At 39.9% G+C, this 16138-nt stretch overlaps 1 protein-coding gene across 4 annotated transcripts in view; it reads left to right on the top strand.

The window, feature by feature from the left end:
- Positions 1–16138, top strand: part of NRP2 (neuropilin 2) — a 154897-nt gene that overhangs the window by 116106 nt on the left and 22653 nt on the right. For 2 of the 4 annotated variants that reach the window (XM_007501879.3, XM_007501878.3), the window contains exon 16: positions 8420–12273. The exons of the other annotated variants lie outside the window; for them this stretch is intronic. In XM_007501879.3, the coding sequence (XP_007501941.1) occupies positions 8420–8700 (281 nt within the window). In that variant the 3' untranslated portion in view covers positions 8701–12273. Of the gene's footprint in view, positions 1–8419; positions 12274–16138 lie in introns of those variants that run through there. 4 annotated transcript variants of the gene reach the window in all.

Genomic DNA, 16138 nt, shown 5'->3' with positions numbered 1-16138 from the left:
AATTATAGCTCTAAGGCAGTAGAAGAGTGAGAGATGGGGAACAGGGTGGGGCTAGGATGGAAATAATAGGTTTCAATAGTAGAATTATCTTTTTCTAGTACCCTTCTGTGCCTTTTTTCTCACTAAGTCATACACATGAACATACATATACACACACATGTTTTCAAGGTATTAAGTTTATGTGCTCTGGAATTATTTGGATGTGAGATAGATATAAATTTAAATCAAAAATTTTGGAAGGATTTTCAGAAATTTGCTTGATGATGGTTTGAATTCAAGATTTTATCTTTAAGATTCCAGGTCCAATCTTTATATGGGTCCAATAAAATCTTTATCTTCTTGTTCACCTGGTAGGTCAGGTCATAACTATCATAATGTATTGAGCCTCAACATGCCCATGTAAAGATAAGAAAAGTCCTGCCAGAAGTCACATACCATTGTGGGGCGAGAGCCCACCATTCAAGCCATGTCTGATGAATGTGATGCCAAAGGCTTCCCTTCTCTAAGAGAATAAACAAATGGGTGCACATGTTGCTTTCTATTCAACCCATGCACACCAGTTTTTCCCACAAAGCTTAACAATGTCCCCTTTAACAAATAAACATGGAAACAAATGCTCTGTTAGTCCTCTGTGGGGCAAGGTTAGGTATAGTGAGTATTAAAACGCCCTCTTTTATGTGAGAAGGGAAACAGAGAGAGAAAAGATTATATCTATATTCCCAAACACAACAGGGTGAAGTTGAAAATAATGGGATCTGGTAGTAAGATTGGTAAAGTTCACCATAGAACTACCATAAGCAGCTGTTTACATGGAACCCATGTCATGGTGGGGGGTTGGGGTTTGTTTTTTGGAGGAAAGGGCAGGGTTATTTCTGAATGACTCTTTGAGTCAGAAAAGATCACTTTTTTAGGAAGATCCCAGAATATTTTTAGAACTAATATTTTTAGAGTTAATATTTAAGGCCAATGCTTTTCGGTCCTAGGTCTTTGGGATACTCTGAGATTTGGAGATGTCTTTAAAAGTTTTGCTTTTTTCTTATTTGCTTTTCACCATGAAGCACTTTCTTTTGCATTCAGATAGCCTTGAATGTGCTTTGTGCTTTGGCATGTTATCTGTGGCTTTATAACGATGTGTGAGGGAAAGGGGAAAAAATGGATAAGTTGTGTGGCCGTGTGTTTAACAAAGTCCAGTTATTTTGGTTATGAAATCACTTAGAACAACATGCAGTCTGAGTTGTATGTTTTTTCAAACAGTTCATACAAATGTGATGCGATCATGTATTTCTTTTATGAATTGGACTCTTAATGAATGAAAATGTGCCTTATACACAGGAGAAAACTGAAAAAGCACAGAAAAGTAATCCAGTTAAGCCAATAGATTATTTCTTCTTAACCAACACTTAAACAAAAAGCTAAGAGAAGAGTAATATTAAAGAAGCCCATGAAAATACATAAAGTAGTCATCAGTGTGCTGCCATTAGTAGCACCTTGCAGCTTCAAAGAGATCTATTGTTACTGTTACAGTATATTTGTTTTGAAACAAGAAATAGTGGAGATGAATGTGTGTGGCTCACCAGCCATTTGGCTCATCAGGATCCTAGACTTTGAGTGCCACTTAAAGTTGGGGGTGTCCTAAGAACTACTGTTGTACCCATCAAGTACCCATGGGATGGATAGAAACAGTGAACTTTGCATCACTGTTAACTTGTGCATTTCTCTTGGAAGTGTATCTTACAGTCAGGGCCATCTGGGACTTGGGACCATCTCGAGGGGATGTGGGGGGCATGAAGGTCTGGCATACCAGGTGTTTTTTCCTTCTCTCCTTGGTCTCCAAAATCCAAGAACAAACCAACTGTGTATACATAATGTATGTTTAAAATGAATGTCTAAGTCAGACTTGAGGGAAGAAAAAAAGTCACAGAAAGGCAGTCTCCAATGGGAAGAGAGGAGATAATCCCACTGCTTTCTCAGAGCCAGGTTAGGGGAGTATGAGCTGATTAGATGCAAATGAGCCTTAGCTTTAGCACCAACTGGCCCATTCACTTTCTAGCTGCTTTCTTGGATACCCTCAGCCCACAACTTGGCTCCCCCAAAGTGTAGGACCTGAGACAGCCCTCCTGATTCAACATAATCTAGCAATGGCTCAGCTTGGAGTATTTTCAAGTGTTACAAGGATGCTTGTGAGGGTTAATTAGCGCTCGGCAGACTGATCCTCTGATGAAAGGAAGGAAAGTATTAGTAATCAATCCATGCCAGTGTTTCAGATAGGCAGCTGTGGTGTGTGAATTATCCCTGGCTCCTCTCTTACACTCCTCTGACTACTGCCAGATTAAGAATAGGTGTTGCTGAGCAAGGAAGCATGGAGATCAGATATGTGTAAATAGGAAAACGACTTGGCTGACATTGTTTGCTTTTGGAGACACTGGTGGGTTATGTGTGAGGTACACTGTACACCCTCAAAAAGGCCTGACACATTCCCCAGAGTTTACCATTAATCCAAACAGCTGCCAAGGTCAGTTTGTCTGAGGGGATGGAAATTTCTTGTCCTGGCCTCCCTTCGCCATGAACATGAAGGACGATTCTCAGCTGACAGAAAGGAAAACAAACTCTAGGGATAGGGGAAGAAGGCAGAGATTTTGTGTTGCCATCGATCTGACTGTAATGGGGGAGTCTGACCTGGAAATATCAGGGCAGCTTCTGGTGGCTTTAGCGAAAACCTTGTGATGTTTCTCACACATCCCTTCTCTGCCAGAGTGGCAAACGGAGATCAAGGAGAGATATTTGCCTCATTAGTCATTTTCAGGACATTTTGTTCTTCTCCATTCTCTCTCAAAAGAGACCAGTGGGCGGGTTACCTCATTCTTCTACTATCTTCTGTAAACTCTCTGTCCGAGGTGGAGCCAACTGTCTTTTTTTTTTTTTAATAATTACATCCAGCAAATTAAACATTCTTTGTCTTTGAAGCTCTTCTTCAGTCCCTTCATTTCAGCCTATGAAGCTAACTCACTAAGAGTCCTTACCCAGGCCAGATTCTACATGTTTTTCAAAAAAAGAAAAATGGTTTTTGTTTAGAAAAGATCTTTTCCCTCCTCTTAGTCATCACTGTTGTTGATACTCAGTCATTTCAGCCCTGTCTGACTCTTCATGACCCCATGGTCCACAGTCTGTGGGGTTTTCTGGGCAAAGATACATTGGACTAGTTTGCCATTTTTTTTTTCCCCAGTGGCACTTAACCATGACTTGTCCTAAGTTACACAACTAGGAAATTTCTAAGACTGGATTTGAACTCATGTCTTCCAGACTCCAAGCCCAACACTTTATCCAATATGGCACTTAGCTTCCCTATTAAATAGCAAACTAACATGAAATAATTAAAGAATTAGAAGCAATTTAATGATTTTTTAAAAAGCTATATGAGGAGGCAACTAGGTGACTCAATGGATAGAGAGCCAGGCCTAGGGACAGGAGGTCCCTAGTTTAAATCTGGCCTCAGATACTTATTAGCTATGTGACCCAGGGCAAGTCACTTAACCCCAATTGCCTAACCCTTACCACTTTTCTGCCTTGGGACCAATACATAGTATTGATTCAAAGACAGAAGGTAAGAGTTGTTTGTTATGTGAGTAGTAGAAATAACAGAAATCAGATCATCTTTTATTCTATCAAAATGAATTCTTAAGGGAATAAGTTTGATTGGGATTATTTCATATGCAGTATAAAGCCCTAATGACTTGTCCAGGGTCACACATCTAACAAATGTCTGAGGCCAGATTTGAATTCATGAAGGTGAGTCTTCCTGACTCCAGGCTTGGTGCTCTTTCCATCATACCACCTAATTGCCTTGTGAGATTCACAGATTTAGAGACATGTCCATCCCAAATGTTCATAGGGGCTATTTGTGCCTACCCTGTAGTAGAGTCCCCCAAGCTTGTATCTGATCAGACACCATTGGACACACTGTCCATTGACCCCAACATAGTGGTGCCATTTTGGTCCTTTGAGTATGAAGAGCAACAATCGATAAAACCCTGATGCAATCTAATCAAAGAAAGGCCATGCTCACACATCACAACACCTGCACAGGACTGAAGTCTCAGAAAAGTAATAGGTCTCAGCCTGCCCCACTTGTCTTCTTGAGCAGAGGTTGTAAACAGATGATCAGTGGAATTTCAGGATTTCATGAGGATCTTCTAAGGCAGTTCAGCCCCAAATGTAAAAGCTTTAAGTGCATTTTCCTGTACCAGATGGACATTTTTTGTATGTTTGCTTTTCCATGTTTTCTCTCCTCCATTAGAATGCGAGCTTGTTGAGAGCAGGAATTGTACTTTTCTATTTATATCCCCAACTTTGCACATAAACTTTTATTAAATAATATATTTATTCATGTGTGATCTTAACCATGATTCAATACAATAATGCAGCCAACTGGGGGTAGCCAGATAGCACAGTGGATAGGAAGCCAGGTCTGGAGTAGGGAAGACCTGGGTTCAAATATGACTTCAGATACTTCCTAACTGTGTGATCCTGGGCAAGTCACTTAACCCCAATTGTCTAGTTCTTCCCATTCTTCTGCTTTGGAAATGATACTTAGTATTTGAGTCAAAGTAAAAAAGTAATTGATTCTAAGACAAATGGTAATAGGGTTTTTTTTTTTAATTCAACAAACTGATAAATTTTCTAAACTCCCAGGATGGAGTTGGAAGAAACCATTCTATCTAACCCACAACCAAACCAGAATCGCCTCTACAACTTTTCCCAAAGTAGTCAGCAGACACCAAAGAATTCCAGAGAGAGGAATACCACTGCCTACTAATGTAGCCATTTGGGGATAATACTAATTGTTAGAAAGTTTTTCCTAGTATCAAACTTAAACCTGCCTCTCTCCAGTTTCCATCTTTTGCTCACAATTCTGTACTCTGCAGACAAGTTAAACCTAGTTCTTTCTTGCATAAAGAGCTCTGTGCTAGGCACAGGGGGAAATAATGAGTTTAGATAATATATATCCCTGTTCTCTTGAAGACTGCATTGTATTAAGAAAAATAATACAGGTATAAAATTGTTGTGTATACTATATATACAAATATACCATTTATCTGTATGAAATGGCAGTACAAAAATCAGCCAATTATTAGTAAGCATTCATTAAGCTCCTACTAGGAGGCAGGTGCTGTGCTAAACACTAGGGTTACAACAAAGGGCAAAAGACTCACAGCCTAATGGACAGAATAATATATGACAAATGTATTACACCAGAGAAGTGGAAGCCAAGTCTGAGAGCCAGGATCAAAAGTCATCACTGACTAAGGAACTCAGGATAGATTTCCTGAAGAAGGTGGAATTCTTTCCCCAGGAACCATTCTATAAGATCGATAAGATCTTCTGCTAGGGCTTAATGAAAGTGAGTAGAGTAGAAGATCTACAGGTTCTTCTGTCTTTTACAGAATTTTTAAAAATTAATTCTTTTCTTTTAACTCATATTTATTACATACCCCTTCCCAAGAAACCCTACCAACTCCACTGAACAATAAGGAAAAAACCCTTCATTATAAACATGCAGAGTCCTGCACAGTAATTACCACATTAGCCATGCCCCAAATCTATGTCTTTCTGTAGCTCTGTGGTTTGACTTTTTCATCTTCAGTCTTCTGGTCACTGGTCCTTTTTATCTTGCTGATGTCTACCATATCCTGAGAAAGTCAAGGAAAACTATAAAAGAGGTTTGGGGTTCCCTATGGCCTGGTCCTTGTTTGGTAAGGGAAGCAAGAGCTGAATTGAGTTAATTTCATTTCACTAGTGAGCCCTCATCCTGAAAAGAATCCAGGTGTGTGTGGATGGATAGTCATGCCCATTCCAGGTCTGAATTCCCCTGATTATTCATTCCCTCTTACCCAGAGACTAGGATGATGGAATTTATTTATTTTGGTCCAGATTTGTCACTTATTCAGTGTAGGAGATGGCTGGTGTTGAAACTCCCTTCGCTGACGCCTTTTAGCAGCTTCTCTATGATTTTTGGTCTTAAAGTTATTTAGCAGCACAGAGACATTAAGTGACTTGTCTGTTGTCACCCAGCTAATATGTGCCCCAGGCTGGACATAGTCTTCTAGTGTTTTCAAGGCTGGCTCTCTATCTACTATACCTTGCTACCTCTCTGGTTGACTGAACCAGTGTAGCCTCATACCAATAATCTTAGGTTCATTGGCCCAAAGGGGTGACTCCCAGAGATTGCTGGGCTTCCTGGACTCCTTTGGCCTCCAAATCATGCACATTGCCAATTAGAAATCAAGTGAGAATGATTTTTTAATGTGGAACTTTACCATTAAACTGGGAAAAATTAATTTTACTGAGAATCTAGGGATTTGGGAGAGGAGAGATGGTAATAAGGTAAGGAGTAGACATTTGTGCCTGTTTTCCAGCTTGATAGAAAATCAGGTTGTTGCTGTTGTCTGGTCAGGTGCTTTGGATGTGGAAATAATCCCTATTGATTCATCACAGTCATTTCCCCCCGTCTGGGAAGCCACATCCTCATTAGAGAATGAATCTCAAACGCCATGAGAGCCAAATCCCAAATCAGAGGAAAATACTTTCCTCTGAGCATGCTGTTATAGGGAGCCATCCTCTGAGTCATTTACTTCACACCTCTTCCTTCTTCTACTTTATTTTCTCCCTTGAATTCTGAGTGTATTAAAAAAAAAAACCAAACACCAAAACAACCAAAAACCAGTGACAGTAAGTGTTATCAGGCAGCTAATATTCTTAGTCACCTGAATAATGAATTGACACCATTTTGTCAAGTGCTTCATGCTGACCATTTGAAAATGACTTCTCAGTTTCTGAATTTCCAGTATGCCTAAAAATTTCTTTATCAACTATAGTGATGTCATTGTTGAAAGATATTAAGGTTCTTTTAGATATGTGGGGTTTGAAACAAGAAGAGAAATATTAGGAAATGTCATGTAGGGTTATCCATTCATTCAAGAAATATTCATTAAAGGTTTCCTATGTATTATGGACTGTGGTAGGCACTGGGGTGATAGTCTGTTGAACCCTCTGGATCCAGGAACTCTCATCAGTGGCTTTGATATCAATAGGTAAAGGCTTATTTGGGGAAGCCCCTCCTTTCTCTGCTATTCTAAAATTATAAATTCTTCTGATTGTCTGAGAGATTTTAAAAGGATTCCTTATTCAAAGGAAAGAAAAGCAACTCTGTCCAAAGGATCTGGCAAGTCACAGTGATAGGGCAAGAAAGTTAGACTTCTGACAGATTGTCTAAGGAAAGTATATCTTCCATTATTGATGAATCCATTAGGAAGTCTGCTCAGACTCAACTACTTCCCAAAAGTCAGGAAGAAAAGATCTAGCATGATGTATATTTTTGCTAAACCATCACCTTTGTAGGAGACGTTTGGGTAACTCAGATGGTATTGGTTCAGATCCGAGTCTAAAAGCATGAATAAACCAAACCTTTCTGGATATTCAGTAAAGAACTTTAACCAAAGCCCAGTACCCCATGCAGATGTGAGTGCCCTAGGAACAAAGCTTGATGTTGATCTTGGTTCTCATGCAGAAGGGTCAGGCACACACTTGGACCACCACTTCCTGTCTTGGGACTCAGAACTAGCTCCTAGCCCCAGGATGCAGACAGGTAGTAAGTGGTTTTCCTGAGATCAGAGATAGATGATATTTATCAGTTGAGATAATTTCTGGTTTGAGCACTCTCAGAGGCATCCAGAAATATTCTGAACCAGATTCTCATCTGATGGAAGTCTCCAGGAGAAACAAGCTATAACCCTACTTAACATCATGTGGGCTTCTGGCCAAATCGTCCCCACAGGCTCCATTGGGTACAAATCTAGCGCATCATCTCTATGGCAACCTGAGTCAGACCACTGAACTTTGTGGCCATCTAAATTTTACTCTGCCAGCTTCATTTCTGTTTGACATCTTCTCTAGGAGTCAGTCGTTTTCTCTGTGTGTGTGTGTGTGTGTGTGTAACTTTTCTGCAGTGCCTTTGCATGGACTTTTTTTCTCTGATAACCTCTATTGTAACTCACTATTAAAACCCTCCCTCCAATTAAAAAACCAAGATGTGTTAGTCATTGCCTGATGACTGTAATTGTCCTGTATAGACAAGACTGGGCCGATTTGGATGGGCATAGCAGAGTTGGCAAAGCAGAGTAGAATTTGCCTTTAAGTCTAGCCAGGCTAATTAATAAACCATTTGAGAATCTTCACATGCCAGGCCATGGTATTTCCACCCAAACGGTTCACTTTCGTAACTCAGCAGTCTTTTCGGCATCGCTCTATACTTGCCTGTATTCTTGAAAGCATGTGTATGTTTCTCTCTTTTATTTTTTTAATTAATTTTTGACTAGTGTGCATGCTTCCCACCTAGCAACACTCTTCTATGTCTCTCCACCAGGGGGCACCCTCCTACCAGGGACCGAGCCCACAGTGGACACGGTGTCAGTGCAGCCCATCCCAGCCTACTGGTATTACGTTATAGCCGCAGGAGGTGCCGTTCTGGTGCTGATCTCCATCGCTTTGGCCCTGGTGCTCCACTACCACCGGTTCCGCTTTGCGGCCAAGAAGACCGATCACTCCATCACCTACAAAACCTCCCACTACACCAACGGGGCCCCTCTGACAGTGGAGCCCACCCTAACCATAAAACTAGAGCAAGACCACAGCTCGCAGTGTTGAGAGTGGATCAGTACAGAGGACCAGGACAAAATACAAAACAAAAACTAACGAGAAAGACTTCAAATGCGTTGCCTCGATTTTGCACTTTTTCCTCTTTTTTCGCCTAGTCTCTGTGTGAACTTCTAGACATCTCTTTCTAATGTTCTGAAACCCCACTCAATTTTCCACCCTGGGCTCTTGGATTCCATCTCATCCATTCTCCCTGCGTTGGGGGTTGTGGGGTTTTTCTGTTTGTTTGGCTGTTGTGGCCAAGCAAAAATAACTATCATGCTGCATCTTGGATTATGAGAAAAGCTGTTGTCCCCTCCTTCCCGTGATGCCCTCACCACCTGATATCCTTCCTCCCACCCAGAGACTGACCCCTTAATAGTTTTTTTAGCCTATCCCCTTGTACCTCCCCTCAGTGGGCAGCCTGCCAAGAAACTTGATGGGAAAGCCTAGAGATGTGTGCGTGTGTGTATACATAAATGTATGGATGAATATGTGTGAGTATCTTATCTATGTACAAGAGATGGTGTGTGTGAGAGAAACTGATTCAATGTGTGGGTTCAGTGAGGGCCCCCTTTCCATTCTTCCTTCTTTTACTTCTCCTAGGCGTTCTCTCTGACAAGAAAATAATATACGAGTTTGTTTACTTGGGGGAAGAAATGGAAGCTTTTTGTTGCCTTATCCAGCACTGGATGTGTTTCTGTTGGCTGCCATTATCATCCCTGGGTACCTAACACAATAGAAAGAGTCCATTAGAGAATGGTGCATGGTCCACCAGCCTTCCTGAACCAAGAGAAAGGTTCCCCCAAATGGATTCACAGGCATGATCTTCTTGTCATGGCCCCTTAGAGAAAACATGATGAGATAACACAGCCATTGGGTGCTAAAGGAACCTTCCCTGCTGCCACCCCTCAAACAAGTCTGTCTCGAGTTGCCTTATCAAAGAAAAGCTTGTAATGAATGTTGAGCTTCTATTAGTTAAAACCAGCCTTGGAGTAAGTCATAAAGAACACATCTGAGATGGATTTTGAAAATGTAGTAGTTAAATTGGAGTGGAGGAGCAAGAAGAAAAGGTTGGAATATTGTACTTTAAGTATCCTCACTGGGGAAGGGATTTGATTGAGTCTTGTGGAAAGGCAGGGGAATAAAAAGATGAGAGGCCTCCCCTTCTTTGGTATTATATTGAAATTTTGGTGGCATATCTTAATCTTTAGATGAATTTGTGTTCGTTTTCATTGATCAACAGTTTCCTCTGATTATATGGAACCTGGCCTATTGATGCCTGCTCATCTTGTGTGACTCTTATCCTTGTCCTCCCAAAAGTTCACCAGAGACAGTTCACCGAACATGCCAGAGGTCTTCTTTCCTTTCTCCCAATATCACCAGAATTCTAATAGACCACTCTGGCTGTTTTCCTGGCAGCCTCTGAATTACAAAGCCAACCACCTGACTTAAAATATTATTGGATAACTAAAAAGTAACCTTTTTTTTTCAAATTTATCAAAGTGCTACTCCTTAAAACATCAAATGGCACTTGACGAACCTTATTTCAGTGGCCTACAAAATCTCAGATTAGCAAGTGCGATGACACAATTCTGTTGTTGCTCATTAAAGCCATGTAGAGAAAGACATAACCGAGAAATCACCTAATGATAAAATAATGAAATGAAATCTATATCCAAATCAAGAAATTTTTTCTCTTTTAATGTCTCTGTTTATGTTGTTCTGTAGCCCTCAAATTATTTCTGGGTGGAGCTACCAGTAGGACAGTTTGTGGTCATTGTCCTTTCAGTGTGGGGATAGACATTCTTCTAAAAGATGTCTCCTTAGCCTCTAGGTAGCCACCAGTACACAGTTACTAATGAGTGTTTGGATGCTTGGGAGAGAGAGAGTTACCATTTCTTCAAAATACCCAGCTCTGCCTCTAGACAGAAAAGTGATCCTATAGGATTAAGTGTCTTTCATTCTTTAGAAAGAAAGATGCTTCCCTTCTCTTTACTGCATTCCAGAAAGCAACCCTGGCCTGTCCTCTAAGCATTCCTCTTCCAATTTTCTCTACCTAGCAAAGGAAAAGATAGAATAGTTGTGCAGAAGGTATCTTGAGATCTCAAGAGTTTTTCTCTCCTCTCAAAAATCCTGATAGGAAATAGAGGTGAGCTAGGCAGCTGCATAATATGTGACATGGAGGATTCTGTGGTGACCTCCATGTTAGAAGTAGATCAGAAGGGGTTTGGCCCCAATGATGCTTCTCTTCCTGTCAGTGAACAATCTGGACAGATTTTTTTTTTCATGAAGATGTTAAATACTTCTGTAGGTGCCCTAAGAAGATGATAAGTTAGGAAACACCACCCAGAAAAATCCAGCTAGTATTGTAGCTGGCTGACTTCTCATATACCCTTAGAGATTTTCCCTTCTTTAAAAGAAGATGACAGCAACTTTGTGAACTTTTTGCATCTTTATCAGATGCTCCATGTGGGAAAAATACATCGTCTTTATGCACTTGTCAAGGTAGAGTCTATGGGATTGCTCTAGTCTTTGTGAATTCCCATGATGTACTTCAACTGGGGATGTCACTCCTCTCTCTGTCTCTCTGTCTCTGTCTCTGTCTCTGTCTCTGTCTCTCTCTCTCTCTCTCTGTCTCTCTCTCTGTCTCTGTCTCTGTCTCTGTCTCTGTCTCTCTCTCTCTCTCTCTCTCTCTCTCTCTCTCTCTCTCTCTCTCTCTCTCTCTCTCTCTCTGTCTCTCTCTCTCTCTTTCTGTCTCTCTCCCTCTCTCTCATATTGCCCTCTTCCTTCTTAGGATTTTCCCTTCCTTCTTAGTAATTTTCAGGTACTGTGCGAAAGGGCAGGTTCCTCTACAGATACTAAAAATATGCTACAACCTGCCACATTCAAGAGTGAAATTCTGATTCTTCATTCAAGTGGGGATGGGGTGGGGCGGGTTAGGGAAGCTAGCCATGCTTTGAAGTTGATATGGTACATGAGTACATGCATGTTGTAGCCCAGTTGTGTCTGGATTGAGAGATATGAGAGCAACTGATAGAATGCCACAGATCAGGCTTGTGAAGATTTTCCCACATGGAGGTCCTTTGTCAGTATCTCCTGCTCTTGAACATTAGCAAAATGGAAACCTTTGTCTCTGAGGTGAAGTTCCCTTCCTTGTCGTTATATTAGCAATTGCTATCATATAGTCTTTGTCCAAGGGCAAAAAATCAATATGGTTGCCCTTGCTAAAACATGATGCTGGAAGTGAGGTGAAACCTTGTCTTTGCCATGCACGCTCCCCATCCCAGCATTTTTCTTTAAAGCCAGAATTGGGCAGGAAAACAACTGGTAACATGTCAGAGGTTGGTACAGATACCCTCTCTTTAAAAGAAAACTAACAAACAAAAACAATATCTAAAATTACCAAAGACAAACCAAGAAACGATCACGTAGAGATTTTTACTCCCAATTCTTATTCTCTAGAACTGTGACATCCCCTTGCATTGCCCAGTTGCCTGTGCGTGAAAATAACTTGTGGACATTGGAAATTATTTGAAGATGTATTGTGTGGAATGTAATAAAATGATGATATTTTTGTACAAACATCTGGGTTTTTTCTTCCTTGCCTGTGAGAACAAAGTCAGAGTGGAGACTTTGAACAAATTGATGGTTCTAAAGTTAACATATTACTTTCTAAGCTACAGGGCATTTCTGTGGGAGGTAGGTGGGTTTTCTCCTCAGGGCAGAATGCCAACTTTTCATTCCTTTATTTTTATAACTCCTTGTTAGGAATTTCATCCAATCTATGCAGCTGAGCCAACTTTTATGATTGGTGTGGGATTTTGCAAAAGTTGCTAAGTGCTAAATCGCTAAATGTGATTTTAAAAATTTTAGAAATTTAAAAAAAAAATTTCTCTTGATGGTAAAACCCTAGAGATGGGTGATATAATTTCATAGGGCCCCACAGGAGAGGGGCTGACAAAGCTGAGTCAGTCCCAGGTCTACTCAGATAGAGTCAACCTTGGAAAAGAAAGGACAATGGCTTATTTAACCCTCTCCTGACACATGAGCATCTTGTCTCATTCATAAAATGGTCCTTCGGTGGATGGTTGATGGTGAATGTCTGATCCACTTTTCTAAGCAAAAGATTCCCCTTATAAGGAAGACAACCTCAGCCTCAGGTGTGTCTGGAGCCCAAAGATCTTCTGGGTTGTATTTTCAAAACTTTAAAGTGGATGCTGATAAGAGGGCTGGATTCCCCTCTGTCACAACATTGAAATAAGCATCCTATATGTAGCAGGATGCTTAAACTAGAAGCCATAAACTTCTTTTTAAAAATATTTTGAAAATTGTATTGTTATGTAATATATTTCCTTTATATTTTATTTTATGCATTTAGAAACATCCCATGATAAGAATCTACAGGTTTTACCAGATTAGCAAATGGTTCTATGACACAAAAAGGGTTAAGAACCTCTTTAGGGGCTTTGATGAATGTATAGTAGCTTAGTCAGAAAGCCAGCTCTTCAATGACTAGAGATTTCATCCTACCCTCCTCTTAGGCACTCAGAGGCTCTGGTCAGCTTAATTATATCTTACATGATATGAGAGGTAGAACAAGACCCTATTAGGAGAAAAGATAAACTCTCAGATATGTCAACAGCTGTTCAAGCAGTTGTTTCTAGATTGGAACCAAGAAGAAGGCACGGAAGTATTTGACTGTTAGCTCTCATTTTTGTAAAGGTAATAAGATATTTCTCTAATCTAAGAGTTGTTCTTTAAGATTCTGAGACATTAGGTATTGTTCTTTAGTGTTCGAGAACTCTCTCTGAAGATAAAGGGGAAAGAAGTAGCTTGAGAACCTTATTTCTGCCAGGACCTTTCTTGCTCAAGAATAGGAGTTATTAATCCACTCAATGGTTTTAAAAACTGGATTTTAATATAATTGATTTCCCTCACAATACTATCTAATTTATTTGACGCATTTAAAAAACTTCATTCTGGGAATGTTTTACCAAACTGTCAAAAGGATGTATGACACAAAGAACATTAAGAATCCTTGTTCAAGTGACAATTAAAAATTTTTTTTTCACTTTTTTCAAACCCATACTTTCTGTCTCAGAAACAACTGTAAGACAGAAGAGTAAAGGCTAGGCAAACAGGGTTAAGTGACTTGCCCCAGGTCACACAACTAGGAAGTGTCTGAAGCTAGATTTGAACCCAGGTTCTCTTGACTGATGCTTTATCTACTATGTCACCTAGCTGCCTAGAGAAAAGTCCTTATGAAAAATGCCTGTGTAGATTTTAGAACTGTTTTTTTTTAAACATATTTCCAAGGCCCTGAAAGTAAAAAGCGCTGTTCACTATTAAGAAGGAAGTATGTAGATGTAGTACCCACGTACATAGACATAAACTTAACATGTGTGCCTACTATATATACAGCTTCAGAATATAGATGTCACAATTATTATCTAGCAATGTAGCATCATAGCCTGTTAGAACTGGGATGAATCTGGGAAATGTCTAGTCCATGATCTCATTTTATAAGATGAAGAGATGGAGGCTTAGAGAAGAGAACTGGCTTGTTGAAGGTCGTATAGGTAATGATTGGCAAAGATGAATCAGACATAAGTCTTCTGACTTCTAATCAAGCATTCTCAATGCTACTCAGCATTATTAATTCATGTGTAATAGTTAAAATTAAATAAGCATGGAATCTGAAGGAACCCTTGTCGGTGATGAGCTGCCACCATCATGGTGGCCAATAGAATAATAAGCTAAGTAACTCTCTACCTCTTTCCTACCTTTCCCTCTCTCTACTATTATTACTTTGATGTGATAGTTATTAAAACTACTAGCAGCCTCATAATTTAATTTTAACTATTACACACAAGACCTTAATAAAGTCTATTAGATGATCACATGTCTAGATATAATAGACCTGGATGTTAATATCAATATGTGGGCCATGTATACATACATACACATATCCACATGCACACATGTCATGGGGAAGATTCTTATTCAGATACAGATCAGGTTGAATAAAATGGTCTTGGGGGACTCTTGCAACTCTTGAGTTCATGTCCTCGGAAGAAAAGAAAGATGAGGAAATTCAGTCCTGTTTGCACAAAATGAACAAAGTTTTAACTGAGTTGCTTTGCATTTAGTAAAATTCTTTGTAGCCATTAGTAGTAAATGATAATGTTCAAATTTTCATGAGTACATTTGAATTTTGTTTGAGTTTTATAAGGATCCAGGCTCAATCAACCCTTTTCATTACTAAGCTGTGATCACATTCTAAGGTCTTTAACTTGAATCTGATCATTATTCTTCCTCACTTGGATGTTAGCTGGAGAACCCTACTTCTTTGCCATCATGTCACTACCACAAAAGGACAAAAGGCCTTCAGGCCTGTGGGATTAAACAGAGTGCAGCACTGTTGTAGGTAAAGCATTCTACAGTGTGGTTTTTCAAATTCAGCCAAAGCATAAATATTATAGTCAGAGTTTCCAAGGATTATAAATCTTGGGCCACAAGTCTCAGAATAGCCTTTTCCTGGCCTTTCCCAGTACTTTAAAGAGTTATACAAGAACTGAGACATTGCTTGTTTTTAAACCTGGTCAAATACTGAGGCTACAGGAAGTACACCCACTCCAAATGGTACCATATTTGTTTTCTTGACCCTTCCCATTGACTCTGGGATTGTTTCACACAAATATGGACTGGCTTCCCTTTACCCTGTGGTGAAAAGGCCAGCATTTTAAGTGTTGATTTGTAGGGATTGTACCACTGTACAAGCCCAAATGGAGCTAAAGATCAGTGGTTGCCTATTTTTCATTTAATTGTGCATATCACTGGGGTTCCCCCAGCTGTAATTTGCCTTTCATCCACTCTAGTAACTGTCCAAGGAAAATAGAACATGAATTTAATGGAGTAGGAGAAGGGCAGGAAGGTGAGAGAAGCACTAGTTAAAGCCAATAGCCTTACATAAAGGAGAAGAAGAAAAAAAAAGAACCTGCCTTAAGTCAATAAACTGAAAGCAAAGAATAATTTGAGATTTTATTAAGCCTTACATGTTGCCTGAACCCAGGAACATATGCAAATGGATAGCTGAGATCCAAAGACCACACTGCATTTAATAGTTCGTGGGTAAAATCAGCCTCTGCTGCCAGAAAACTCTGAGCCTATTGGTCATTTGAAGGGGGCCATTTGGGGCTCTGAAATGAAGCATTGAAGACATGTAAGACTTGGGAAAATTTCAAAGAGCAGAACTTCACTTAGGACAGTACCAGAACAGAAAGAATTAGGGTTCTTATCTAGCATCAAAATGATCTCTCATTGATTTAATAGACTTGGCCAGTTACAGAAATTTATAAAGAAATCACAAAGAATGTTAGGAGGTGGAGTGGATGGAACTTTGGCTTTGGAATCAGGAAGACCCAAGTCCAAATCTGGACTGACACTT

Source organism: Monodelphis domestica, chromosome 8 (genome assembly GCF_027887165.1).
Source record: "Monodelphis domestica isolate mMonDom1 chromosome 8, mMonDom1.pri, whole genome shotgun sequence".
NCBI lineage: Eukaryota > Metazoa > Chordata > Mammalia > Didelphimorphia > Didelphidae > Monodelphis > Monodelphis domestica.
Note: the sequence above shows the minus strand (reverse complement) of the source record. Positions and strands in the feature narration are given on the sequence as shown.